This window comes from Bubalus kerabau, chromosome 1, assembly GCF_029407905.1.
Source record: "Bubalus kerabau isolate K-KA32 ecotype Philippines breed swamp buffalo chromosome 1, PCC_UOA_SB_1v2, whole genome shotgun sequence".
NCBI classification, from domain to species: domain Eukaryota; kingdom Metazoa; phylum Chordata; class Mammalia; order Artiodactyla; family Bovidae; genus Bubalus; species Bubalus kerabau.
In genome coordinates, this window is record NC_073624.1 from 185,611,320 (window position 1) to 185,639,136 (window position 27,817).

Consider the following 27,817-nt stretch of genomic DNA (forward strand, 5'->3'; position numbering starts at 1 on the left):
AGTAAAGTGGGTAGAACCAAACCTGGGTCTCCTGAATGGCAGGCAGATTCTTTAACATCTGAGCCACCAGGGAAGCCCAGGGGATCAGGGCTTATTACTCAGAGCAATTTGTCCTCTGAGGTTTCTGCTGCCACCTCGTGGCCGCTGCCCCCAGAGGAAGGGTAAACAGAGCTCGTTCCTCACTTGGGTTAAAGAAATATACAAAGTTTGAGGCCTGAAAAGGAATCGCTAATCTCGCTAACCCCATGGAAAAGAAATGCAAAAAAGCAAAATGGCTGTCTGAGGAGGCCTTACAAATAGCTGTGAAAAGAAGAGAACCGAAAAGCAAAGGAGAAAAGGAAAGATATAAGCATCTGAATGCAGAGTTCCAAAGAGCAAGGGGAGATAAGAAAGCCTTCCTCAGCAATCAATGCAAAGAAATAGAGGAAAACAACAGAATGGGAAAGACTAGAGATCTCTTCAAGAAAATTAGAGATACCAAGGGAACATTTCATGCAAAGACGGGCTCGATAAAGGACAGAAATGGTATGAACCTAACAAAAGCAGAAGATATTAAGAAGAGGTGGCAAGAATACACAGAAGAACTGTACAAAAAAAGATCTTCACGACCCAGATAATCACGATGGTGTGATCACTCACCTAGAGCCAGACATCCTGGAATATGAAGTCAAGTGGGTCTTAGAAAGCATCACTACGAACAAAGCTAATGGAGGTGATGGAATTCCAGTTGAGCTATTTCAAATCCTGAAAGATGATGCTATGAAAGTGCTGCACTCAATATTCCAGCAAATTTGGAAAACTCAGCAGTGGGCACAGGACTAGAAAATTGTCAGTTTTCATTCCAATCCCAAAGAAAGGCAATGCCAAAGAATGCTCAAACTACCGCACACTTGCACTCATCTCACACGCTAGTAAAGTAATGCTCAAAATTCTCCAAGCCAGGCTTCAGCAATACGTGAACCGTGAACTTCCAGATGTTCAAGCTGGTTTTAGAAAAAGCAGAGGAACCAGAGGTCAAATTGCCAACATCCGCTGGATCATCGACAAAGCAAGAGAGTTGCAGAAAAACATCTATTTCTGCTTTATTGACTATGCCAACGCCTTTGTGTGGATCACAATAAACTGTGGAAAATTCTGAAAAAGATGGGAATACCAGACCACCTTACCTACCTCTTGAGAAACCTATATGCAGGTCAGGAAGCAACAGTTAGAAATGGAAATGGAACAACAGACTGATTCCAAATAGGAAAAGGAGTACGTCAAGGCTGTATATTGTCACCCTGCTTATTTAACTTCTATGCAGAGTACATCATGAGAAACGCTCGGCTGGAAGAAGCACAAGCTGGAATCAAGATTGCCGGGAGAAACAGCAATAACCTCAGGTATGCAGATGACACCACCCTTATGGTAGAAAGCGAAGAGGAGCTAAAAAGCCTCTTGATCAAAGTGAAAAAGGAGTGGAAAAGTTGGCTTAAAGCTCAACATTCAGAAAACGAAGATCATGGCATCTGGTCCCATCACTTCATGGGAAATAGATGGGGAAACAGTGGAGAAACAGTGTCAGACTTTATTTTGGGGGGCTCCAAAATCACAGCAGATGGTGACTGCAGCCATGAAATTAAAAGACGCTTACTCCTTGGAAGGAAAGTTATGTTCAACCTAGATAGCATATTCAAAAGCAGAGACATTACTTTGCCAACAAAGGCCTGTCTAGTCAAGGCTATGGTTTTTCCAGTGGTCATGTATGGATGTGAGAGTTGGACTGTGAAGAAAGCTGAGCACTGAAGAATTGATGCTTTTGAACTGTGGTGTTGGAGAAGACTCTTGAGTCCCTTGGACTGCAAGGAGATCCAACCGGTCCATTCTAAAGGAGATCAGTCCTGGGTGTTCATTGGAAGGACTGATGCTAAAGCTGAAACTCCAATACTTTGGCCACCTGATGCAAAGAGTTGACTCATTGGAAAAGACTCTGATGCTGGGAGGGATTGGGGGCAGGAGGAGAAGGGGACGACAGAGGATGAGATGGCTGGATGGCATCACCGACTGGATGGACTTGAGTTTGAGTGAACTCTGGGAGTTGGTGATGGACAGGGAGGCCTGGAGTGCTGCAATTCATGGGGTCGCAGAGTCGGACACGAATGAGCTACTGAACTGAATCTCCCTAGCAAAAGATGTTAACAACAACAAAAATCACTAACAAAAGATGAGCTTTCCTAGAAACTGTTGCAGAGAGGGAGGGCAGAAAAGAAAGAAAAATCATAAAAGGATCAGGTTTTCATTCACTGGGGTTTTACCAACTTTTTCCTGATAACTCCAGTATTTAAATTTTTCTTAAAACAAGTGATAGTTATGTATCAAGTGGGGAAAAAAATACAGAAAAAACAAAGTTTAAAAACTTAATATTAAAGGACTTCCTTGGTGGTCCTGTCGCTAAGACTCCTTGCTCCCAATGCAGGGGCCAGGGTTCAATCCCTGATGGAGGAACTAGATCCCACAGACTGCAACCAAAGATCCTGCATGCCAAAACAAAGACCCAGTACAGCCAAATGATAAATATTTAAAAGAAAAAAAAAAAAAAAGAAGCAACATCCTGTGTTGAAGTTAGAGTCTGCCTAATCCCTAGAGTGCAAAGAAGACCCTCTGCTGGGTATGGATCTATAGAAAACAAGCACAAGCAGTGTGCTCAGTCATGTCTGACTCTTCAGGACCCCATGGACTGCAGCCCACCAGGCTCCTCTGTCCACAGAATTTTCCAGATAAGAATATTAGAGCAGGTTACCATTTCCTTCTCTGGGGATCTTCCTGAGGCAAGAATTGAACCCAAGTCTCCTACATCTCCTGCACTGGCAGGCAGATTCTTTACCATTGTGCCACCTGGGAAGCCCCAGAAAACAAACACAGAAAGGGTAAAAAGAACCTTGACCAACTGAAAAGGCACAAAGGAAGCACCAGGGGGCACCATTATCCTTTTAAAAAAAAAAAAAAAGTTGAAAATTTTACAAAACTGTTTCCTCAACTGGGTCACCAGTTTTCCTAGGACAGAAAAGTACTTTAAAACTTCTGATATCTGGAATCAGTCACAACATAGAGATATTCACATAGATTTGGTTATTTTAAGGCTATTGTTCTTCCTATCCTGCTAGTCCTCCCTGGCTGCCTTACCTCTGCCTGTGGCATACACACACACACATAAATAATATATATATATATATACACACACACACACATATATACCACTATTCCCCATTCTTCAAAGTGTTTCAGCCACACTAGTCTTCTTCCTATGTCTGGCTCTGTCGGGCTGCACAGCCTTGGCACTTACTGCTCCCTCTGTCTGGAATGTTGTTTTAAACACTATCCTTTGGCATTTCAGCTGACTCCAAAGCCAATCTCTGAGACCTTTTCTGATCACTTAACCTGAGGTAGCCACTCTCCATCTGGTCCATTTTGTTTTCTCTTCAGAGCATTCTAAAACGGTGTTTTTTACTTGCTGTGTTTATTTCCCTACTATGTTATGTCTCTGCCTCCTCCCTCGGATATAAGCTCCAAGAAAGGAATGAGAAGAACTTGTCTCGTTCCCCTAGGACTCCCAACGGCTGAGGACAGAGCCCGGCCTTGTAAATGTCAACTAATTTTCCTACTCGAGTTAGAAATCAAAGACACTTCTGGGTTCAAATCCCGGCTGTCAATTTCTGGCTTCTGAGTGATTTTAAGCAAATGATTTCGTTTCTCTGAGTCTCAAATATTTTCATACGTAGCTTGGGAATGATAATACAGTTAGGACCACACTGGAGGCTGCAAATCACGGAAAATTCCCACTCAGAATTCACGCCCCATCTGGTTGTGCAGAAGCACCACAATGACACAGTGCAGCAAGATGAAAGGCAAACCTCTGCCTTCACAGCCAGCTAAGGAACTGGAGCCAGGATCTCGGCCCAGCGTTTCAGGGGTCTAAAAGAACAGGGGTTTGGGGTTTTTTTTGATAGACGGAGGGCAGGATTGGGGTCTGGGCAGCGAGCGGGGTTTGCTCACCGTTTGGAGATCTCCTGGTAGCGCAGCTGCAGTTTCGCCTGCAAGTCTCGCTGTGGGAGAAAAGATGGAGATCAGTCCCTAGCGCACCCCAGAAGAGAAAACCAGCTAACGGGCATTCCTGCACAGAACAAATTAAGAGAAAGGTGGGACATGGGTCTTTGAGGACAGGATACGGGCCCTGGAGGTGAACAGGGGAGCTGAGGGCCGGAACAAGATCCCGAAGCTAAGAAGGTACGGGCCTAGGGAGACCCCAGGCCTGAGGGGTACCACAGCCAACGGCTAGGGTGTCCTGGGTTGAAGGGGTCACGAGTTCGGGGTTCCAGGCTGAGAATTCCCTTAGGGGAATCTCGGCACTAATGGCCTCAGCCCCAGAGATGCAAAAAGGATGTGAGTAGTGGGAGCGGGTCAGGGCGCGCAGAGCTTGCAGCATCCACAGCCCCTTCCCGCCCCACCCCGCGCACCCCGGATGCCCAGTTCCGCAGCCGCTGGATGAAACGGGTAGCGGACGCCATCTTTCACCGGCGCTGAAGGGCGCCGGTGACGTCTCTACTGCAGGGACTGCTGGGAACATGGCGTACGGTCTCGCGAGAGCGGGAATGGGCGGAGCTAGGGAGTCGTATAAATACTCTCTCCGAAACACGTGACTCCTCTCCGCTCGACCGCCGCCGCGCCGCCATCATGGACACGAGCCGTGTGCAGCCCATCAAGCTTGCCAGGGTGAGGCGGAGGCTCGGTTTTGAGGGCCCAGATGAGGGAGGAGGGAGTAAGGGAACCGGGTGGGCTAGATCTGATTCCAGTTTCTTCCCCCAAGGTCACCAAGGTGTTGGGCAGGACCGGTTCTCAGGGACAGTGCACGCAGGTGAGCGGGGGAGGCGGGGAGCGGGGGGATGTTTGCGGGGTGGGGCTTCTAAAGTTTGAATCTCGAGGATACTTTCTGTTCCCTGGGTTTTGTTCCCTGGTATCTGGGAACCGATACGTTCCCTATTTCCCGGAGCTTACAGAAGGTCGAGGGTCGGAACTTAGGCAAGGCCCTGCCCACTGGATCTGAGCTCTGGCGATCTCATTCCCCGTGTTCTGACATAGTTCGTTGTCCTGGTTCAGTCTGTGCCAACGACCACTGTAGCTCCATGCCCTCACGACAACCCCCAGTTGTCTCCCCTGGTGGCATCTTCTGGCGCTCGGGAGCTTTGTTCTCCACGCCTCGGCCTCTCTCGGGCTTGTCTCCTATCCCAGTCCTGCCTTCCCAGTCTCAGCCCCTTTTAAGTGTCTAAGCAGAAGCGTTGTCTGGATCGACATCAGCCGCTTATCCCACGGATCCTATTCTCAACCGACTCTGACTTCTTCCCGTCCCTCCTGTGGGCCCCGTAGGTGCGCGTGGAATTCATGGACGACACGAGCCGCTCCATCATCCGAAACGTGAAAGGCCCCGTGCGCGAGGGCGACGTGCTCACCCTGTTGGAGTCAGAGCGAGAGGCTCGGAGGCTGCGCTGAACTTGTGACTGGTGAGTGCACAAATGGAGTGGGAAATTGAGCAGCTCCTTGTTAGACCCTTGCCTGGGGGTGGGGAGATTTCGCCAGGGCTCAAGGATCAAGGGCTGTTGGTCGGGGGTCTGCTGAAGTTAGCAAGATGGGGAAGGGAGTTTCCCTGTTTGGGGTGGGGGCACCTTGTCAGCATTTCAACACTTGGGTTTGTTTACAGGGTGCTGGATGTCTGGGTTGACGCCTTGGCCCACCAGGATGATGTGCTGTTAATAAAGTGTTTGTATCGTATGTAAACCTGAGGTTTTGTCTGGGTTGTCATTAGATTTCCAAAGTCCTTCTGTGGGGCCCCCAGGTGGTCACTGACCCAGTATACTCTGAAAGTAGGGGGTGTTCCCCAACAAGGCATTTTCTTTGTGAGGAGGGAGAACCATGTGTCTATGTACACCTCCAAAACGGGCCAAGATGAGTTAGGAAGGTTTTATTAGGTAAGAAGCCTGGAGGAATGGGTAGACTAGGGGCTGTGTCACTCCCTCAGCTGCCGCCTCACCCTGTGTGGTTCAAGCTGAGCCTCTGACCACAGACCTCTGCCCAGAGATCAAGACCTGCCTCCGCCTCCCCGACCCAGATGTGTTAGGCCAGTCACTGGGGCAGGGGGTCCTCTCCACTGTCACTGCAGCCTCCTCCACCAGGCGTGGCCGTGGATGAATCAGGGGACAGCTGGTGAGAGAGGGGGGGGGTTCCTGTCAGTCTCCTGCAGACAGGACACTGGGGTTCAGCCCCCCTTAACACTCAGAGATGCTTAAGCTACTGGAGGTCACTTGTCTTCACTGACCCTAAGTGGAACCCCACCTTGCACAGTAGAGCCAGGCTGCCAGGATTTGAATCCAGCCTCTGTCCCATCTGACCTGGAAGAGGCGCTTGACCTCTGTGGTTCTTTTCCCACACATGTACAGGAGAGTGCAGGAAGGGGAGGCTGGTAGGGCAAGTTTAATTAGGAAAATGCTGGCACTTTTGCTTATAAGCACCTCCCCTTTGGGGACAGACTGAATCCTCTTGCCCTGCTCCCTAACTCTAAAGCGAAAGTGTTAGTGACTCGCTAACTCAGTCATCTCCAGCTCTCTGCAACCCCATTGACTGTAGCCTGCCAGGCTTTTTTATCTATGGGATCTCCAGGCAAGAGGACTAACTCCAAAGGATGCTTTTATTCCTTTGCTCTGGGCCTGTAATGGGAGTCCACAGATATGATAGTCTGAGCTAGGTCTAACAGCTCTTGTCTGACCTTAGGGCAAGCCTCTCTGGAGGCCTCAGGCTCATGACCTTCACTTTACATGTGAAAGTGTGTCTAACCCTTGGGGTGTTCTGAAGGTTGAACATCAGACCCAGGTTCCCGCCACCCAGTGCTCCCTCTGTGGGTGCACAAAGAGAAGCCCCTTTTCTGGGAGCACACTTGGTATCCTTGAGCTGTGCAGCTGGTAAACTCCGTTTCTGCAGGATGGGGTTGCACTCACCTGGGGGCCAGGCTGGCCTGAGCTCAGGTGGGCATGCAGCAGAGCGGCCACCTCGTCCTGCTCAGCCTCCAGGGCAATGGCCAGGGCGCTGGTGCCCTCCTGAGGGATCATGGAGACCGTCAGGTCCCTGAATCAAGGCACCACTACCCCACACCAGCCCCATGGTGGCTCACGTTGTCCAGGAGGGCAGGGTCACAGCCTGGCTGGGCCAGCAGCAACCGCACAGTGTCTAGGCGCCCATACTCGCTGGCGCACATCAGCGCCGTGGCTCCGTCTGCATCTTGCACATTCACGTCTGCCCCGCACGCCAGCAGGGCAGCTACCATGTCCTGGCGGCCGTGGCTGATGGCCAGCATGAGGGCTGTCTGTCCCGTCTGGGGAGAGGGAAAGAAGAGGACAGGGCTGGTGTGGGCTCTGCAGGAAAGGGAGGGGTGTCCCAGAGACTTGGCTCCGGAAGTGAAAGTGCCACCTGGACTCAGCCAGGGAGGAGGCATCTATGCACCTGGCTGGCCTTGGCATTAACATTGCCCATTTGAAAGAGTCTCTGGACCACAGCCATGTCCTCCTCTCGCCCCACAGAAGTAAGTGCCGCCAACATGAGGGCAGAGTAGCCAGCTCGATTCTGGTGGTCAATCTTGCAGACCCCTAGGAGAGAGAAGAGGCATTGGTTCAAGAAGCCGACACCTAAATTTGTCCACTCACTTCCCTCCAAGCATCAAGTTCACCATCTGTTTAGCCAGCTTGGTCACTGAGGGTCATGCATGATTTTACTTGTTCCTCTGCCTTACAAGGCTCTTCCCTCTCCAAGAGCCATGTGGCCCTTCTCACCTTTAGAGTTCTGTTTCCATCTCATTGAAAGGTTTCCTCACTTCCCTATTACAAACTGGTTTGGAGACTTGGTTCTGTCCAAACTATCGTATCCCCCAGTACCTAGAGCAATACCTCCCACCAATTGTTCAGTCACTCAGTCGTGTCTGACTGCAACCCCATGGACTGTAGCACACCATGCCTCCCTGTCCTTCACTGTTTTCTGGAGTTTGCTCAAGTTCATGTCCATTGAATTGGTGATGCCATCCAACCATCTTATCCTCTGTTGCCCTCTTCCACCTTCAATGTTTCCCAGCATCAAGGTCTTCTCCAATGAGCCGGCTCTTCGCATCAGGTGGCCAGAATACTGGAGCTTCAGCATCAGTCCTTCCAATGAATAGTCAAGGTTGATTTCCTATAGGATTGACTGGTTTGATCTCCTTGCAGTCCAAGGGACTCTTTGAGTCTTCAACACCACAGTTGGAAAGCATCAATAAAAGGATTACTGTCCACAGAGCCACCATTGTTGGTCCCCCAGAGAACTATCAGCTGGGCCCCCCTGGTGTCCCAACTCCATTCCAGTTTCCACGCAGCAGCCAGAACAGATCAAAAGAAATTTGGCCCCATCACTTACGAATTTGAGCAAACCTCCAGGACAAAAGAGCCTGGCATGCTGCTGTCCATGGGGTCACAAAGAATCAGACACGACTGAGCAACTGAACAATTCCATATGACTAGTATCCTCAGAAGAAACAGAGAGATCGCCATGTGATGCTGAAGGCAGAGATGAGCTGCCATCAGTAGAAACTTGGAGAAAGGCATGGAATAGTTTCACTCTGACCCCTAAGAATGAACCAGTCCTGTGAACTTAATGGCCTCCTGAACTGCAACACAATTTTTTCTAAACAAATTGTGGCACTTTGTGGTACTTTTTACAGCAGCCCTGGGAAACGGCTTGGTTGTTGCTGCCTGTCCTTTACAGATGAACACAAATGTCAGCTCCATTTCCTCTAGGGTCAGTTCTGTTGCCATCTTGGCCCCCTCCCACACATCATAGCACCTACCTCTGGATCTCATTCCCCAGGGTGTTCAATGCTTGGGTACCCCCACCATTCTGAAAGCTCAAGACTAGGTGCAGTTTGGGGAGATGAATGGTGGGAGAGGTTTGGGGAAAGAAGGGGATCAGGGTATTGGAGTAGATGTCCTAGTCAGAGGAGATCTGAGACAGTGGGCTGAGAAGTAAACAGTTTTAAGTCACAGGGCTTCCTTGGTGGTACAGTGGTTAAGACTGTGCTGCCAATGCAGGGGGCCCGAGGTTCCATCCCTGTTCAGGGAGCTAGATCCCACATGCTACAGCTAAGATTTCGCATTTCACAACAAAGATCCTGCATGAGACAAGACCTGGTACAACCAAGTAAATTTTTTAAAAAGGTGGGATGGTTAAGTCAGGACTAAGGGCATCCCCCAGTTGTGTGGCCTATTGTCTAGGTGTCCATTCCTCCCACAAGCTTCTGTGACCCTGGTGGAGGATGTTAGGTGCAGAAGGGGCTCAAAGTAACCACAGTGGGGTGTCTGCAGCTCGCCAGGCACCCCACCTATCTTCCCCACCTGCTTTTCCCTTCTGAGGCCTTGCTAAGGAGGGATCCTAAACTAAAGGATTACCCTGTTTCTTGATTCCCTTCCCTGATTTTATCTTGTCATGGCCCTTACCTCTATTGGAAATTATGTTTGATACTTATCAAGTAAAACTGATCCTTCTCTCCACTCCCTACACGCACCCGCCCAGAGCTCCCATTCATGAAAGCTCATTCATTCAACGAACACCAGAGGGTCTACTGTACGCCTCAATGAAGTCTGATAAGCAAGCAGGATGAAGTGAGGGAAGGGCAGCAGGAGGATTTTGAGAGAGTACATAAAGGAGGAGTTAATAACAGGCCAGAGGGTGAGCAAGGAGACAGTGCCGTGAAACTGGGTGGGAGCAGTGGCTACTGGTCCCACGAGCCCCAAGGATTGTGGGAGTCGACAACAGGAGACAGTGACCTGAGATGATGGGAGGTGAGAGTTTAGGTGAGAATGCCAGTCCTCCTCTGCATCCTTGGCAGGTGCAGGATGGCAGTGCCAGCCCAGCACTACCCAGATTCCCCCTTCCATGGGTCCCTATTCTCTAGTGCCCTCCCCACCCCTCCTCAATGCTGACCCGTATCCAGCAGCAAGCTCGCGATGGCCAGGTTCCCATGGGACACGCTGTAGTGCAGGGCTGTGTTTCCGTTGCCATCCGCCAGGTTCACCACGTGCTCCAGCAGCTCCCTCCCCAGGCGCGCTACCGCGCCCAGAACCCCGGCCACGGTCTCCGCTTGAGAGCGCCGCTGGCTCGACACCCGAAACCACTCCTGGGCCACCAGGCGCGCCGTGCCCTGCCAGGACAGGAGAGAGACATCAGCGAGGGTCCAGGGCAGGTGTGGGGGCGGGTCTGGGAACCCAGGCAGGGGGGGTTGGTCCCTCCGTATTTGAAGAGGGGCGTGGACTCGTGGGCCGCACCCCTTTGGAGGAGGGAGTAGTGTCAGTGTGGGTACTCGGCCCCAGAGGGCAAGGATGCTCCCCTTCCCGAGAAGAGGCTTCCAGAGAACCAGGAGTGAAGGAAGACGGTGAGCGCTTGTCTTTGGGGAGTCCGGGATGGGGTTGGGGCCTGGGGTGGACCCTTCTGGGGAAATCAGAGAAAGATCAGCCCTGTTCTGGGGCGGAGATCCCTTTGGAGACCTTGGTATCCATGGAGGGCCCTGGCGCGAGGTGACGGAACTTGGGGCCACCTTAACTCTAAAGAAGGCGATGCTCTTCCCTAGGTGGGCATCAGACTCCTGTGACGGGCTCTCTATGCACTCACACTGTCGCGGGGGACCCCGCGGGGCCGGCTCAGCTGCCGCTGCAGCGCTGCACACGCCTCCCTCAAACGCGGGCTCAGTTCGCACCTAGGAGACGGAGAGGCTCCAGGAGAGGTCGGGATGGAGAGTGGGAAGGCGGGGGAAAGAGCAGCCGTCCCCATTCCGTGTCCCCCGCGCGGCTCACCTCCCCTGCGCACCCGGCTGAGGTTCCTGCTCTGCCTCCGGCTCAGCGTCCCGGTCCTCCTTGCCGCTGGGAGCGCCAGGGGTCTCGGAGTCGGATGCCGCGCCGCTGTCTTCGCCTGAGCCCGAGGAACTGCTCCTCGGGGGCTCGGCAGTGCCATCCTCGCTGTCGCCCTCGCTGGACGAGCTCTCGTACCTGGGGGCAGGGTGGGAGGCATATGCTGAGCCTCCCCCGTGGGCTCAGTCTGGTGTCCTGCGAGGTGGGAAGTGGCTGTCCCCATTTTACATATGTGGACACTGAGGCCTGCCAAGACCACGCTGCGAGCGAGGGGCAGAGCTGGGATTCAAAACTCCAGTCTATGTCCCAGCAGATGCTGCCATGGGGAGGGGAAAAGTGCTCACTCTCCATTGAGGACCCCAACAAACTGCAGGCTCTTTGGTCCGGGGCTGGTTTGGTCACCAGGTTTACTATCTTTCTTCTTCATGATGGATTTGAGGGTGCCTGGCGGAGATCAGATGAGACACTGAGTTCGAATTCAGCGGCCAGCAAGCCAGGGCTCAGCGAGAGACGGGGACTCACCCGCGGGTGCCAGGGCCCTGTCCCCATCCGTGGATCCGGGGGGGTTCTCCGGCATCGGGGCTGGGGCCTCCTCTGGAGCATCGGTCTGCGTGGTCTTCTCCACATAATCCCACGAGGTCTGGGTGGTAGCCACACACGGCTGGGGCCGGGACGCCTCGGCCTCGGCCTCGGCCTCGGCCTCCTCAGCAGCCTCGCGGGCTTCCTCCAGCTCGCACAGCCGGCCCCGCAGAAGCTCGCTCACCCCGCGCTGATGCTCCAGGCTGGCGCAAAGTAGCTCCAGCTCGCGCTCGGCGGCCGCGGGCAGCCCCAGCAGAGCTTCCGTCACCCACGCCTCCGCCTCGAGAGTCTCAGGAGCTGCCCCCACGCCGGCCTCCTGGGTCTCCGGCACCGCCTGGACTCCTGCCTTTTGGGTCTCCGGCACGATCTGGGTGCCTGCCTCCCGTGTCTGGGGCGCCCGGTCGAGACCCGGCGGCGCACCCTCGCTGTGGCTAGAAGCCGACCCGTCCGGGCCGTCAGCCCCGGGGCTGACCCTGGCGCGAACGCCGCGCTCAGAGGTGGCCAGGCGCTCGGTTAGCCGCCGCAGCTGAGCAAGCTTGTCCGGGCGCCCCTCGGCCTCCCCGTCGGACTCCGGCTGCCGGCGCGCAGCCAGCAACCGCGCCTTCTCGGCGCGCAGCGCGCGCACCTGCTCCTGCAGCTCGGGCAGCGCGCGCGCTTGTTCCTCGAGCTCGCGCAGGCGCCGCAGAGCCACGGCCATCTGTTCGCGCACCAGCTGCAGCTGCGCGGGGCCCGGCGAGGCCAGGGCCGGGTTGGGGGCGGGGCTGCTGTGGCCAGACCCGCGCGGGCTGCGCGGGGCAGCGCGGGCCGGGCTGGGCGCACCCTCTTGCGCCTGCGCTAGCTCCAACCGCCGGCTGGTCTCCAGGAGCGTGCGCTCGACGCGCGGGTTGCGCACGGGTGCGCGCGGGGACAGCGGCGGCAGCATCAGCGTGGACGGCGCACCCGGGGAGAGTGCGCCCGGCGCTGCGCCATCGTCACTAGCCAGGGACTCGCTGGAGGTCCAGGCGCCTGGGCTGCGCGCACCTGCGAGGCCGGCCCGGGGCGCGCGGGGACGGCGCGCGGGCAGGGGCCCCGCAGCGCGGCGGGCAGCTGGGCCGCGCTCCAGCTCCTCCACATACTTGAGGAAGTCCAAGTCCAGGTGGAAGCCGTAGGGGGTCTCCACCGAATAGGGCGAGCTCGGGCTGCGGGCGCCCCCAGTCGCGCTGGGGCACAGGCGAGGGCCGCCCAGGTCTGCGAACATGACAGGGGCGTGGAGGAACGTCAGGCCGAGGAGACGCAGAGAGACTAACAAAAGGAGCGCCTCCCCACCGCCCCACGACATGCTTTCACGACGCCACCTGCTCCAAACCCTGCACACCTGCGGTTGCACACCGAGGTTTATACACCTATCTGCACCCCCAAAAGTTGTGCATTCACGTGTTGAGCACCTACTGTGTACCAAACGCTGAGGACATAGCAATGAACAAGACAAGCATCCTTGCCCACTTGTAGGAGACAGATAAACACAAACGTTCAAAAAAGGTCCTTAGAGCAATAATAAAAATTTCAAGATGAAACAGGGAGCAACTGACAGGCTTTGTCTCTGGCTGTCCCAGCAGATTTCTGCGGAGGGAACTTAGAAGTTGAGCCCTTAATGAGGAGAAAGCAGCTGGGACGGGAGGTTCCTAAAAGAAAACAGCGCGTGCAAAGGCTCTGGGGTGGAATGAGCAAGGTGGACCTGAGTAAAAGCGGGATGGAGGTGAGAATGTGCACAACAGAGTGAAAGAAGGGAGGAGGAGAAGACTAGAAGAGGTGGACTCGGGCCAGACTGTGAGGAACCTTCTGGGCCACCGTGAGGAGCTGGAGTTTTATTCCACCTGTAATAGGGCACCAGAGGCAGATTTTAAGCAGGGCCAGGACATTATCCACCTTTTTAAAGGGCCCTCTGACCACTCTGCAGAGGAGGGAACTGCAGGGCTGTGTGGGCACCTGGGCGCCGGGTGTGGATCTGTACACACGCAAACACCATTTTGCACACTTACCCGGCAGGTTCTGATTCAGGGCAAACTTGGCCATGTTTCCCGGAATAGCAGCCACCTTTTTCACACCCTGAAAAAGGCCCCCAGAGGGGTGAGGGTGGGTAGGGCTGGACCCTGCCCCTCTGGCTGTGCCTCTGGGGTCTGTCTGGACTCTGCATGAGTAAACAGACCCAGCGCTCCTCTCCACCCCCCAACACCCCCACCACACACACACAGGTCCTCTCCTCCCTCCTCTCTCAAGTGGCCTTGAAAGTTTGGAATGAATGACTTTGGGGGCCCTCCTGTGCCAGGCCTCCTCAGCCTGCTGGGCGGGAAGGGCATCAAAAGAAGAAGGGATGGTGATAAGAGAACCAGAGCAGCTGGGGGTGAGGCAGGGGGCGGTGCTTTCCAGACCTGCGGAGATTTCTGTCAGTCCCTGAGGGAAATTAGAAACTGACGCTCAAAGGGGTGGCGTGTGATCATTCAGAGGAGGAAGGCGAGAGTTGGAAGCCTTTCGTGGGCTCATTAAAAACTCATCTGGTCAGATTCTGCATACTGAAAAGAAACAAACAGAAAACAGAATTCTTACATTTTTTTTTCCTTAGAGTGCAAACAAAATATAATTGTACATCCAAATTTATATCAGTGTCACTTGTGAGATCCTTTAGGAATGATGAAGAGTTCTCCAACAGAGGCACCAAGGATGCAAAGTCTCCTTGTGATGTCTCTACTGGGTGCCACAGGGCTCTGCCATTAGTTTGTGAAAAATTGTAGTGGAACCACAAGCACCCAGATTGTGAGAGCTGTGGCTATGTTTGGGGCTAAAGGGAGAGAGACTCTTCAGGTGATGTGATGGAGGCTCTAAGAAACTGAGGGAGGGGCTTCCCTGGTGATCCAGTGGTTAAAAATCCACCTGCCAATGCAGGGGACATGAGTTCAATCCCTGGTCCAGAAAGATCCCACATGCAGTGGAGCAACTAAGCCCCATCTGCCACAACTACTGAAGCCCACATGCCTACAGCCCACACTCCACAGTAAGAGAAGCGACCACAATGGGAAGCCCGTGCACTGCTGCAATGCAATGAAGAGTAGCCTGGGTGTGCCGCAACTAGAGAAAGCCGCAACAACAAAGACACAGTGCAGCCAAAAACAAACAAATAAAAATAAATAAATCTAAAAAGGAAACTGAAGATTGGGTCATATCTAATAATGTGACTTAACAGGGATTTTTCCAGAACTTTGTTATTGAGTCCACCACAATCAAAGTTACTGTGCTTTGTTTCAGAAAGCACAGGGCAGGAAAGATGGGGCTTTGAAGAGCCCACATGAAAAACCCTCAGAGAACTGCAAGCAGCTTGTATCGAGTGCCTACTCTATGCCTGCTCTCATTTAATGTACCTCCCCCAGTATAAACCTGCAAGGAAGGATGGTTCCCCCTTTTCCAGATGGGGAAGCTAAGGCATAAAGCAATTAAGTCGATTACCTATAGGAAATGTCCTCAGACTGGGTTCCGCTCAACTTCTGGGGAACTCTTGTCTGCCCAGCCCTCCACCAGCAGGTGCCCACCAGCCCCAATCTGTACGCTTCCTGACCTACTGCCCATCTGCACTAACCACCTGGCAAATTTCCCCATCACCTCTTCAGGTCTCTTGCACTCCTGATGACCACCTGCATACCTAACACCCACCACCCACCTGTTGGCCCACCTGACTCATTTTGCTCCACGGCTGGGCAGATGAGCCCACTCGCCACCTCTGTCCAGCCTGGGTCCCTGACATCTCCTCCACCCCCACACCCCAAGGGAGGAGGGAGTGGCAGGGAACTTGCCGTCCTGAAGCAGCTGTTTCCCGTCCCTCACACTGGCTATAAGGGGCCGGCCAGCGGAGCAGCACAGAGGACAGTCAGTGCCTCTCAGAACTTGTTTTCAGGAAGCTCTCTGGGAAGAGCTGGGTCATGGAGAAAACCTGGACTGGGGCTTAGGGGTCTGGGCTGGCCTCACACACAGCTGGCCAACTGCCTCAGTGGGATCAGCCCCTTGCTTCAGGGAACTGGCCACACCCAAATCCAAGACCCTGGGAATTCAAACAAACAAAAAAACAGCTCTGGGCCATTCCTAAGACCCAAACCAGCTGGAGCAGCCAGACCCAGAAGTTGGCCTGAAAAATGGGTGGATGCCCCCAAGAAGATGCTTTCCTGGTGGCTAGATGATAAAGAATCTATCTGCAATGTGGAAGACTTGGGTTCAATCCCTGGGTCGGGAATATCACCTGGAGAAGGGCATGGCAACCCTTTCCAGTATTCTCGCCTGGAGAGTACCCATGGACAGAGGAGCCTGCAAGGTTACAGTCCATGGGGTCGCACAGAGTCGGACACGATTGAAGTGACTAAGCAACGCAGCAGCCCCAGGAAGAGTAAATAGCAATATAACAAAAACGTTTGCATTTGCTATGGGGGTAGCCTCGATTCTAAGCAATTTATGGGTATTAACTTAGTTAAAAAAAAAAAAAAACTCCTAGGCCCTTTGAAGTAGATTTTCTTAGCATTATTCTTACCCCCCCCCCTTCCCCATTGTGCAGATGGAGAAACTGAGACTCAGAGATGAAGTGACCCAGCCAAGGTTGTACATGGGCAGAAGCAGGTTTTTGAACCCAGCAGCTTTGCCAGTATTTCATTCTTGCCTGGAGAATCCCATTGCTAGAGGAGCCTGGCGGGCTACAGTCCATAGGGTGGCAAAGAGTCGGACACGACTGAAGCCACTTAACACACACACCCACTGCATTGCCCACTCCACTTGATGGCTTTCTATAAACAGCCCTCCACTCACCATGAGGGGCAAAGAGCCAGAGGGGGTCGGCCCTCCCAGCCTGCACTCCTGCCTGTTTCCTGCGTGTGTCTCTGATGGGAAGAGCAGGGCCAAAGTCTGATGACTCCAGGGGTTGTACCCTCGCCAGAGCGGGGGCGGGGGGCGTGCAACTGCTCTCTCTTGTCCTCCGCTCCCTGCCCGAGGAGCTGTCACGGTTAGATCCACATCCTCTGCCTGAGACCCCTCATTAGGCCGTCAGAGTCGACGCCACACGCCCCCACTCCCGCCCCAGGGATTATTTTGGGACTCAGAGCTGTGATCGCAAAACCTGAGGGGTAGGGGAATACGGAAGGCAGTTTAGACCCCGGTCTTGGGGAGGGGGGCGTCTTCCCAGATTGAGGCTCTGGGTGGAGGCACCCCCTCTAATGTGGGGAGGGACTTTCAGACCCCTGAAGTGGGGGTGGAGGCTGATGATGGTGCCAGGGGAGAGGTACTGAGGTCAGCACCCCGTCACCCCCATGTCCCCTTAGGACAGCCTCACAGAGACAGAGCAGTTTCCTGCAGGAAACGCTGCCGGGCGGTTCCATCCGCTGCCCATTGTCTGCCGGCCCCGGGGGCCATCCGTCCCTCCTCCCAACGCGGTTTCCGAATCACCCTACACACACACACTCAGGTCCAGAGCGAGGGGATGGACTCGGGTCCCCCAGCTGTCCCGGAGCGACTCCGGGAAAGGATCCCGAAGTCGTGGGAGCACAGGGGGCGAACGACCCCTCCCCCACACACTTCGCTCCTGAAGGGCGGGAGAAATGAGACCTCACGAATCCACAGGGCCCCAACTCTGCTCGCTCCCCACCTGGGGCTCCCAGTGTGGGAGTGGGGGGGGTCCCAGGCAGAGAACACTGCGCCCTCCCCATCGCTGCGCGCTGAGCCAGCAGAGGGGCTGGAAGCGCAGCGCCCCGTCCCGGTGCGTACCCCTGATCCCCGCCCCCCAGATTCCCCATCGGTGCCCAGAAAGCTGGTGCTTTACCTGAAGCCGCAGCCCCAGCCGCGCCCGCACCCGAGCCCGCCCCCTCGATGTTCGGGGACGGGTTATCAAGGCCTGGACCCTAACTGACAACCACGTCAGCCAACCAGGGCCCTATGCTCTCCGAACTGTCCAATGGTGAGGCGGGGTGGGCCGCACTGGCCCGCGCCCAGGGTTTGGGGGCGGGGATAGGGGCGGGGCCTGGAGTGACGGTCTTTGAGGGCTTTCTGTCCAGGGTGGGGAGCTGAGTGCTAACCCGCTCAGGGCGAAAGGGCTTGGATCTGATCCACCGGGGACAGGGAGCCATGGGAAGACTCCAAGTAGGAAAGTTACCCGGTGGGACTTGTATATATGGAAGATCCCTTAGGTGGAAGCTGGAAGGACTGATGCTCCTTTCCCAGTTTCTGGGTGAGGGATCCGGACCCTGGATCTTTTTGACCTCAGGGTCTTCGTGCATGCTCTTCCATCTTCCTGAAGTGTTCTTCCCTGCACCTGTTCACTTGGCCACCTTCTCCTATCTTTGGGGGCTCAACTTATGTGTTTCTGTCCTCTAAAGACCTAACGTGGACCTTCTCCAGTTACGAACCTGATAGCTACTTTCACTATCTGAAAAAAAAAAAAAAAAAAAAAAAATATATATATATATATATATATATATAATTTATTTGTATACTTGTTTGCCATCTGTCTCCCAGTAAGGACAGGGAATTGATTGATTTTGGTCACTGCTTTATCCAGTGCCCCGAGCACACAGTAGGCACTTAATAAATGTTTATTGAAGACTCACAGACATAGAGAACAGATGTTGGTTGCTAAGGAGAGGTTGGGAGAAATAGGAAAAACTATTATATAGAGAATAAGATAAACAATAACATCCTACTGTATAGCACAAGGAGCTATATTCAATATGCTAAGTCACTTCCTTCCGACTGAGTGTCCAGCTCTTTTGCGACTCCATGGACTATAATCCTCCAGGTTTCTCTGTCCATGGGATTCTCCAGGCAAGAATAGTGGAGTGGGTTGCCATGTCCTCTTCCAGGGGATCTTCCCGACTCAAGAATTGAACCCGTGTCTCCTGCATTAGCAGGCAGGGTCTTTACCTCTAGAGCCACCTGGGAAGCCCATGCTATATTCAATACCCTGTGATCATCCATAATGGAAAAGACTATGAAAAAGAATACATATATATATATATATATATATATATGTATAACTGAGTCTTTTTGCTGTAGAGCAGAAATTAACACAAAATTGTAAATCAACTACACTTCCAAAAAGTTTTTAAATGTTTGTTCAGAGAATGATTTGACATTACATTGAACTCTGTAACCCAGTTGGAATGTAGTATGATCTAAAGTGACCCTCCGGATCTTTTTCTCAATTAATTTAGCATTTATTGAGCACATACAGTGTTCCAGGCACTGTGCAAGTCCTTGAGGGGAACATAGTCCTTGCCATCCTGGGCCTCAAACCTGAGAGGAGGAGATAGACTTTCAAGTTATGGGTTATGCTAAAGGGGTGAGAGGGGTGGGAGCTGGAATCTATGGGAACAGAAAGGGGGACACATTGTTGACCTAGAGTGTCTGGGTAGGCAGCCTGCAAGGATGACACTTAGGAAAGGTGCTCCAGATAGTAGAAATTGCACATGCAAAGGGTGATACGGTGAAATTTGACTAAGTCGTGATGTTGGTGGGAGGCGAGCTGGAGGGACAGGCAGAAGGGTATGTCTGAAGCAGCTCAGACTTAATCTGCTAAAATGGGGCCCACTGGAGGTAGGTTACTTTATTTCAGAGATTCATCCATTTGTCCCAGTGCCACTCTGTTTTAACCACAGTATCTTTAGAATATATTTTTAACATCTAATACTCCACTTTTTGCAAAATTCCTGGGCTGTTTCCATTGTCTTTTTTCTTCTTCCAGATAAGCCATAGAATACTGTTGTTTCCCCCATAAAAACTATACTGGAATAGATAGATAGATATTACAAAACAGAAACATACTGACAGACTTCAAAAACAAATTTATGATTACCAAATGGGAAAGGTTATGGGGGAAGGGTAAGGGGGGAGGGATAAATTAGGATTTTAGGGTTAACATACACATACTACTATATATAAAATGGGGCTTCCCAGGTGACGCTAGTGGTAAAGAATCCACCTGCCAATGCAGGAGACGCAAGGGACTCGGGTTCAATCCTTGGGACAGGAAGAGCCTCTGGAGTAGGATATGGCAACCTGCTCTAATATTCTTGCCTGGAAAAATTCCATGGACAGAGGAGCCTGTGGGCTACAGTAATAGATAAACAAGGACCTACTATATAGCACAGGGAACTCTACTCAGTATTCTGTAATGACCTGTATTGGAAAAGAATCTGAAAAAGAATAGGTACATTTTTAACTGAATCATTCCGCTGTACACCTGAAACTAACACAACATTATAAATCAACTGTAGCGCGCTCTCTCTGGAAGTCACTTGGTGTCTGACTCTTTGTAACCTGCCAGGCTCCTCTGTCCATGGAGTTCTCCTGGCAAGAATACTGGAGTGGGTAACCACTCCGTTCTCCAAGGGATCTTCCCAACCCAGGGATTGAACCTGAGTCTCCTGCATTGCAGACGAAGTCTTTACCAACTGAGCCACCAGGGAAGCCCTAAATCGACTATCAGTTCAGTTCAGTTCAGTTCAGTCGCTCAGTCATGTCCGACTTTTTGCGACCCCATGAATCGCAGCATGCCAGGCCTCCGTGTCCATCACCAACTCCCGGAGTTCACTGAGACTCACGTCTATCGAATCGGTGATGCCATCCAGCCATCTCATCCTCTGGCGTCCCCTTCTCCTCCTGCCCCCAGTCCCTCCCAGCATCAGAGTCTTTTCCAATGAGTCAACTCTTCGCATGAGGTGGCCAAAGTCCTGGAGTTTCAGCTTTAGCATCATTCCTTCCTAAGAAATCCCAGGGCTGATCTCCTTCAGAGTGGACTGGTTGGATCTCCTTGCAGTCCAAGGGACTCTCAAAAGTCTTCTCCAACACCACAGTTCAAAAGCATCAATTCTTTGGCACTCAGCCTTCTTCACAGTCCAACTCTCACATCCATACATGACCACAGGAAAAACCATAGCCTTGACTAGACAGACCTTTGTTGGCAAAGTAATGACTCTGCTTTTGAATATGCTATCTAGGTTGGACATAACTTTCCTTCCAAGGAGTAAGCGTCTTTTAATTTCATGGCTGCAGTCACTCCAATATAAAAATTAAAAAGTAAATAAAGTGCATGCACACACAGAGTCAGATCCAAGAAAGCACACAAAATAGATGCATAACTTAAGACACTCCTGAGTGACAGTTCTCAACCAGGAGTGATTATGCCCCCTGGGGAACATTCAGCAATAAATGGAGCCCTTGCTGACTGTCAGGATGGAGTGGGGGAGGGCTGTTCTTGACCTCTACTGGGTGGAGCAGGGATGCTGCTAAACATCTCGTGATGCACATGACAGTCCCACACAACTAAATGTTATCTGACCTGAATGTTGATAGTGCTGAATCTGGGAAACTCACCTGGAAGACAGACATCATTCTAACCCCCACCCAGGTCCACAAAGAGCAAATCACCAGCAACCCCAGACACCCTTCCGACAGGCTGCGTCTCAATCACGGTGCTTCCTCACTCTGAAAAGCAACCACTGTTGTGACTTGTGTAATAATCACTGCCTGGTATTTCTGAGTAGTTTATCATGCAAGTTTGAATCTCTAGATACTGTGGTTTAGTCTTGCCCGTGCAAAAAAAAGAAAATGATATGTCTTTTAAGTCTCTTTTAATTCATGGGTTCCCCCCCATCCCTTTTCTCCGTTACAAATGAATCAGTTGCACAATTCAGGCTGTTTCCCACGGTCCGGGTGGTGCTGATCCCATCCTCATGGTGCACGCCGGCATGGTCCTCTGCCCTTCATCTTTCATGCAAATTGGCAGTTGTTTCCAGAACCAGGATTAGACTAGGGTTTAATGCCTTTGACCCGATGGTGAGTGTTGTTGGTTCCTTCAGATCAGGCTCACTCTCCTTGTCTCTCCTTGCATGAGGTTAGCAGCCATGGATGACGAACTTGTCGGAGGTTGCAAAGTAGTGTTGTGTTCCTCTTCGCATTTTGTCCTCCTTTATTAGCTAAACTTCTTCCCTTGCAGATGCTTCCTCTTAAATTCCATTTGGTTACACTTTTCATGTAAAAGTGCTTGATTCTTTCCTTTTAGAGACTACTTTTCTAAATAGTGAATTAATTCCCCATAAACCTCTGAAAGTGACAGTCTTTTTTTTTTTTTTTGAAGTTGGTTTAAAAATGGCCACCCAATCCAGTATTCTTGCCTGGAAAACCCCATGGACAGAGGAGCCTTGCAGGCTACAGTCCTTGGGTTGCAAAGAGTTGGACATGACTGAGTGACTGAGCATGGATGCATTAGTTTAAGATGTACAGAAAAGTGATTCTTTTCCATTACAGGTTATTACAAGACATTCAATATAGTTCCATGTATTATATAGTAAGTCCTTCTTATTTATCTATTTTGTATGTAGTGTGTGTGTGTGTGTGTGTGGTGTATGTCTTTTAAACTCAAACTCCTAATTCATTCACCCCTATTTCCCTTTGGTAACCATAAATTTGTTTCTCTCCCCCTTTTTTTGGCTGCACCATATGGCTTGTGGAATTTCATTTCCCCAACCTGGGACTGAATCTGAGGCACAGCAGTAAAAGCACTGAGTCTTAAGCACTGGACCTCCAGAAAACTCCCTCCATAAGTTTGTTTCTATGTCTATGAGTCTGTTTCTTATATTTTCCTAACTAGCTGCTTTTAACATGTTAGGGTGCTATTGGGATTGTGTATTTGTGTTCCTTTGTTGTGTCCTGCCTTTTCTTAGACAGAAAGGAGAACAAACCAGTCAATCCTAAAGGAAATCAACCCTGAACATTCATTGGAAGGACTGATGCTGAAGCTGAAGCTCCAGTACTTTGGTCACCTGATGAAAAGAGTGGACTCATTGGAAAAGACCCTGATGCTGGCAAAGACTGAAGGCAGGAGGATAAGAGGGTGACAGAGGATGAAATGGTTGGAGGGCACCACGGACTCGATGGACATGAGTTTGAGCAAACTCTGGGAGATGGTGAAAGACAGGGAATCCTGGCGTGCTGCAGTTCATGGTGTCACAAAGAGTCAGACACAACTGAGCAACTGAACAACAACAACCTTTTTTAGAAACACCAAATGAGATAAAGGTGGGGAGGTGAAAAAGAGATGGAGCTGGCGGTGGAAGGGGAGGCAGATGGAGGTGAGACTTGCGAGGTGATAAAGACAGGGCTTCAGGCTGGGTGGAACTATAACCAGGTTGAAAGGTGAAAGAGGGACCAGTTTAGGGGCAAAGTCATTATCCTTCCTCTCATGGCTCCCATCTCACTTAATATAAGAACTAAAATCAACTTCCCTGGTGGTCCAGTTGTTAAGAATCTGCCTGCCAATGTAGGGGACTGGTCATTCCCTGGTCCAGGAAAATCCCACATGGCATGGAGCAACTAAGCCCCTGTGCCACAACTACTGAGCCCTGGGGTGCAATTATTGCAGCCTGCATGCCTAGAACCTGTGCTCTGGAGCAAGAGAAGCCAGCACACGGCAACTAGAGAGTAGCCTCCACTCACTACAACTGGAGAAAGCCGTGAAGATCCAGAGCATCCAAAAATAAATAAACTAAAATCCTTAGAGTAGTCCACAAGATCATGCCCTTAGATCATGCCCTTCGTGATATGCTCCTTTCACCTCTTTTTAAAATTTTATTTTTATTTATTATTTTATTAATCTTTCGGCCACACTGCATGGCATGTAGGATTCTAGTTCCCTGACCAAGGATCGAACCCATGCCCCTTGTGTTGGCAGCATGGAGTCCCAATCATGGACAGCCAGGGAAGTCCCTCCTGCCACCTGCTGACTTCTTCTCCCCTCTCTCTCACTCTCACCCTTGCTCCTTCTGCTCCACTAGGCACAGTTCTGCCTCAGGGCATTTGCACCTGCTGCTGCATCTATGGGAATGCTCTTCCCATAGATGTCCACACAGCTTCTACCTCACACCTTCTGATCTTTGCTCAAATGTCCCTGTGAGGCTCCCTTGGCTGCCTTCCCTGAATTCTCCACTCAACACACCTCCTTAGCCTGCATTAATTTTTTTTCCCCTAGCACTTATAACATTCTTATACTGTGTCTGTTCCTCACTGGAATGTCAACCCCACGTGAGCAGGAAATTTTTTGTCTGTCTTCCACATTGCCTGGTCCCTAGAGCCTCAAACAATGCTTGGCACACAGAGGTGCTCTATAAATACTTTTTCGATGAATGAAAGGAACAGAAGGTGAGCTTGAACACCACGTGGACCAAGGATTTCCGATAGGGGCTGGATAAGCATCCTAGCCTTGCCAGCCAGCATGGAGATATGTAACAGCAAGAAAGCACTTTGATTGGGTGGGTGAGGGATAAAGATGCAATTAGTTTTTTGTTTTTTGACTGCACAGCAGGTTTGTAGGATCTTAGCTTCCCCACCAGGAATCAAACCTGGGCCCCCCTAGCAGTGAAACCACGGAGTCCTAACTACTGGACTGCCAGGGAATTTCCCTTAGATTTCTCAAATAACTTCCCCACCCATCAGATTCCTGACACCATTCAAGGTAGAACATGTGATGTTTCTCTGCCACCGGCTGAAGCTGGAACTGGAGACGAGGAGAGCCAGGCTCCTGGCCACTCCAGCACACACATGAGCCTCTTGGAAGCCACCGTCAGCCCCTTTGCCAGGTCAAGGGCCTCGGAAATGCCAGAGCAGTCCCCGCCCAGGTCTGGAATGCCTGGCTGCCCCAGAGAGGCTCAGTCTGTCCCTCAACACTCACATCCCCAGCCCTGAGGGCTCATCAGCCCCAGGTGAGGGTCACGGAGGACAGTATCCCTGGATTTGCCCTCCATCCTCCTCCCTGGGTTCAAAATCTAAGCAGTTCACATCCTGTAAGTTTCACCGCCTGAGTAGTTCTGGAATTCATCCCCATTTCCCCATCTAGTAAATCAAAGACCCTACCATCCCAGGCCTGTCTTTTGCCCTCCTGCCCTTACCTCCCAACTCATATTTGCAACTTCGAATAATTTGTATTTATCTCCAGGGGGGAATGTTTTGGGGTTTCACATGTCCTGATGCAGGGCTTACCAAGTGGTCCAGTGGTAAAGAAACTGCCTGCAATGCAAGAGACACAGAAGATGCGGGTTCAATCCCTGGGTTGGGAAGATCCCTTGGAGGAGGGCATGGCAACCCACTCCAGTATTCTTGCTTGGGAAATCCCATGGACAGAAGAGCCTGGTGGGCTATGGTCCATAGTGTCACAAAGAATTGGACATGACTGAAGCTACTGAGCAGGCACTCATATCCTGATGAATCCATTTCTGATCCTGATTGAAAGTTACATGGATGTGCATTTCAACCCTTTGGGGGCTTTTTGTTAGTTTGTTTTTCCTTTTTGTGTTTATTTCTTTGGCTGCATCAGGCCTTAGTTGCAGCATGTGGGATCTAGTTCCCTGACCAGGGATCAAACCCGGGGCCTCTGCATCAGGAGTGCAGAGTCTTAATCACTGGACTACCAGGGAAGTCCCTGTACTTCCTTTTCTTTTTGAGCCAGGCAGCATGAAGGGTCTTAGTTCCCTGATGACCAGGAATCAAGCCTGCACCCCTGTCTTGAAAGCACAGAGTCTTAATCACTGGACTTCCAGGGAAGTCCCATTTCATTGCTACTCTTTCCATTTCACACATAGGTTAAAAGCAGCCTTTTGAGTGTATTCAGTGTTTATGTAGAACAATTATTAAAAGCAACCAATCAGGACAATTGATTCAGGCAAGAATCAGCAATGGATGCTGAAACTGGTGAGTTAAAGTTTCATGAGAAACAAGGTACTTACGTAGCTTCTCTGTATCTGCCCATAAAATACATATTTATGACAAAGGAAAAGATTGTCATTTCACAGAGGAGAAACAGACAATGTCTTAATCAAGGGATCATAGTTTAAATGACCAGTAATGGAGCAAATGGACAAATCGAATCCTGATACACTGCATAGAAAGGGACACACGATCACTTCTGTGGTATTTCTTCCAAAGATGCTTAATCTGAATCTAATCACAAGGAAAATCAGACAAATGCAATATCTCAGACAAGAACATTCTACAAAACAACTGGCCTATGACCTTCAAAAATGTCAATGTCAAGAAGTCTACAAATAACAAATGTTGGACAGGGGGTACAGAAAAGAGAACTCTTCCATACTGTTGGTGGGAATGTAAACTGGTGCAGCCACTATGGAAAACAGTATGGAGGTTCCTCAAAAAACTAGAGTGCCATATTATCCAGCAATCCCACTCCTGGGCATATATCCAAACAAAACCACATTTCGTAAAGATGCATTCACGTCAATGTTCATAGCAGGACTATTTATAATAGCCAAGACATGGAAACAATCTAAATGTCCATCGACAGAGAAATGGATCAAGAATATGTGGTACATAAACACAGTGGAATACTCAGTTCAGTTCAGTTGCTCAGTCGTGTCTGACTCTTTGCGACCCCATGAATCGCAGCACACCAGGCCTCCCTATCCACCACCAGCTCCCAGAGTTTACCCAAACTCATGTCCATCCAGTCGGTGATGCCATCCAGCCATCTCATCCTCTGTTGTCCCCTTCTCCTCCTGTCCCCAGTCCCTCCCAGCATCAGGGTCTTTCCCAATGAGTCAACTCTTTGCATGAGGTGATCAAAGTATTGGAGTTTCAGCTTCAGCATCAGTCCTTTCAATGAACACCCAGGATTGGTCTCCTTTAGGATGGACTGGTTGGATCTCCTTGCAGTCCAGGGGACTCTCAAGAGTCTTCTCCAACACCACAGTTCAAAAGCATCAATTCTTCGATGCTCAGTTATAGAAGCAATGGTTCTCAACTAGGGGAGAGGGCGGAGATGGGGCACTCTTCTGTCATCCAGGGGACATTAACTAACTTGTGAAGGCATTTTTGGCTGTCTCAACCAGGGATCTAGGGACATGTGCGCTACTGACATCTAGTGGGTGGAAGCTGGGGATGTTAAAAATCTTAGAGTGCACAGGACAGCCCTCCACAGCAAAGAATTATCTGCCATCGGGGTCAAGAAGGTAGAGAAACCCTCTGTAAGAGAAGGTCGTTTTTCTCAGGAAATATAAATTGAAGTATTTAGGAATAAGGAGGAGTCATGTCTATGGCTGGTTTGCAAAAGGTTCAGAAAAACATGTGTATCTATATCTATACCTGTCTATATTAAACAGAGCAGGACGACTCTATGGTCCTTGCCCCCCGAGCCCCACCACTCCATGTCCTCTGCCTGCCTTTTTAGTCTGTGGAAAACTTTAGTCAAAGAATAAGTTTAATCAGTGAAATGCGGAAACAAAAGAAAACAGTCAAAGGAGGTAAAATAATAATAATGTGAAGCAGAGTCAAGGACCTTTAGTTCTTTCACAAGGGCTGTAGATATCATCTTCTGAGCCACACCCACTGAGCTGTCTTACAGATGCTAAAACCCCAGGTGGAGAAGTTAGCTACATGATGACCAGACTGTACCCATGCCATAAGCTGCCACAAGCTTGATAACTGGCCTCAAAGAAATGGGCACAAACAGACCCTGGAACTGAAGATTAACTGTACCCAAAACAACCAAGATGACACCGGTCAGACCACCGATGATCAATTTGAAGATGACTGTCAGGAATGACTGTTCTGTTTCTGCATGTGGCCTCCTCCTTCTGTCTATAAAAGCCCTTGCCCCACCAGTTGCTGGTGTTGGGGGAGTGGGCCTTTGGATAGACATCTGTGTGTCCCCCACCCCCAGTTGCTAGCATCTGAAATAAAGCAAACTTTCCTTTCCACCAACCTGGCCTGGTAATTGGCTTTTCGGCAGCGAGCAGTCAGACCCCACACACACTCTTTTGGTAACATATATACTCACCTGTGTGTATGTGTTCCTTAACCAGATTCCTCAAATCGTAATCTGTTGCCATGTTTGGGTATTATTCTTTTCTCAGTCTGTCTCTCTCCCCTCCCCCTGACTCCTGTTTCGCCCTGCAGGAACTTCTTAGTGTTCCTCAAACACATCAGAAACCTCAGGCCCTTTGCACTGGCTATTCCTTCTTCCTAGAATGTCCTTCCCCCAGATATCTGCCAGACTTACTTCTTCACCTCCTTTGCCTCACTACTCACACAGCCTCTTCTCCATGATTCGGGTCCAGACTTGTTGTTGTGGTTCAGTCACATGAATTTTTTGGCGCTCAGCCTTCTTTATGGTCCAAATCTCACATCCATACAAGACTACTGGGAAAACTATAGCTTTGACTATATGCACTTTTGTCAGAAAAAGTAATGTTTCTGCTTTTTAATATGCTGTCTAGGTTTGTCATAGC

At 50.9% G+C, this 27,817-nt stretch overlaps 5 protein-coding genes and 1 non-coding gene across 9 annotated transcripts in view; 1 reads left to right on the top strand and 5 right to left on the bottom strand.

Annotated features, from left to right (window-relative positions):
• The window catches only part of RPS28 (ribosomal protein S28), a 239,358-nt gene extending 233,550 nt beyond the window's left edge, over nt 1-5,808 (top strand). The window contains exons 2-5 of the mRNA XM_055545934.1: nt 4,680-4,749; nt 4,844-4,891; nt 5,401-5,534; nt 5,732-5,808. Of these exons, the coding sequence (XP_055401909.1) occupies nt 4,711-4,749; nt 4,844-4,891; nt 5,401-5,523 (210 nt within the window). The 5' untranslated portion in view covers nt 4,680-4,710 and the 3' untranslated portion in view covers nt 5,524-5,534; nt 5,732-5,808. The remainder of the gene's footprint in view (nt 1-4,679; nt 4,750-4,843; nt 4,892-5,400; nt 5,535-5,731) is intronic.
• Nucleotides 1-27,817, bottom strand: part of TIMM44 (translocase of inner mitochondrial membrane 44) — a 369,417-nt gene that overhangs the window by 287,746 nt on the left and 53,854 nt on the right. The window lies entirely within an intron of this gene.
• The window catches only part of CD320 (CD320 molecule), a 92,725-nt gene that overhangs the window by 11,068 nt on the left and 53,840 nt on the right, over nt 1-27,817 (bottom strand). The window lies entirely within an intron of this gene.
• Nucleotides 1-27,817, bottom strand: part of NDUFA7 (NADH:ubiquinone oxidoreductase subunit A7) — an 84,341-nt gene that overhangs the window by 2,677 nt on the left and 53,847 nt on the right. The window contains exons 2-3 of one of the 4 annotated variants that reach the window (XM_055545912.1): nt 4,494-4,562; nt 4,033-4,082 (exon numbers count right to left, since the gene is read on the bottom strand). In XM_055545912.1, coding sequence (XP_055401887.1) covers nt 4,033-4,082; nt 4,494-4,544 — 101 coding nt within the window. In that variant the 5' untranslated portion in view covers nt 4,545-4,562. Of the gene's footprint in view, nt 1-4,032; nt 4,083-4,493; nt 4,578-27,817 lie in introns of those variants that run through there. The other 3 variants (XM_055545931.1, XM_055545920.1, XM_055545933.1) reach the window with 3 other exon arrangements.
• Nucleotides 5,400-17,241, bottom strand: KANK3 (KN motif and ankyrin repeat domains 3). Its single transcript, XM_055545715.1, has 12 exons — nt 16,344-17,241; nt 13,934-14,074; nt 13,544-13,610; nt 11,469-12,752; nt 11,291-11,390; nt 10,893-11,084; nt 10,711-10,795; nt 10,027-10,243; nt 7,525-7,667; nt 7,196-7,396; nt 7,023-7,121; nt 5,400-6,231 (listed from the first exon to the last, which is right to left on the bottom strand). Exons 3-12 carry the CDS (start codon nt 13,575-13,577, stop codon nt 6,154-6,156), a joined length of 2,433 nt encoding a protein of 810 aa, XP_055401690.1. The 5' UTR covers nt 13,578-13,610; nt 13,934-14,074; nt 16,344-17,241; the 3' UTR covers nt 5,400-6,153.
• Nucleotides 24,919-24,991, bottom strand: TRNAR-CCU (transfer RNA arginine (anticodon CCU)). The gene has a single exon. It is a non-coding gene; the product is annotated as a tRNA-Arg (tRNA).

Bases quoted from the DNA above. Each gene is read 5' to 3' on its own strand.
- KANK3 (XM_055545715.1), bottom strand. From the start codon at position 13,577: ATGGCCAAGTTTGCCCTGAATCAGAACCTGCCGG. The intron at 12,753-13,543 runs GTAAGTGTGCAA...TCATGTTCGCAG, and splicing joins CCTGAATCAGAACCTGCCGG to ACCTGGGCGGCCCTCGCCTG. The intron at 7,397-7,524 runs GTGCATAGATGC...CCCTCTCCCCAG, and splicing joins TTAATGCCAAGGCCAGCCAG to ACGGGACAGACAGCCCTCAT.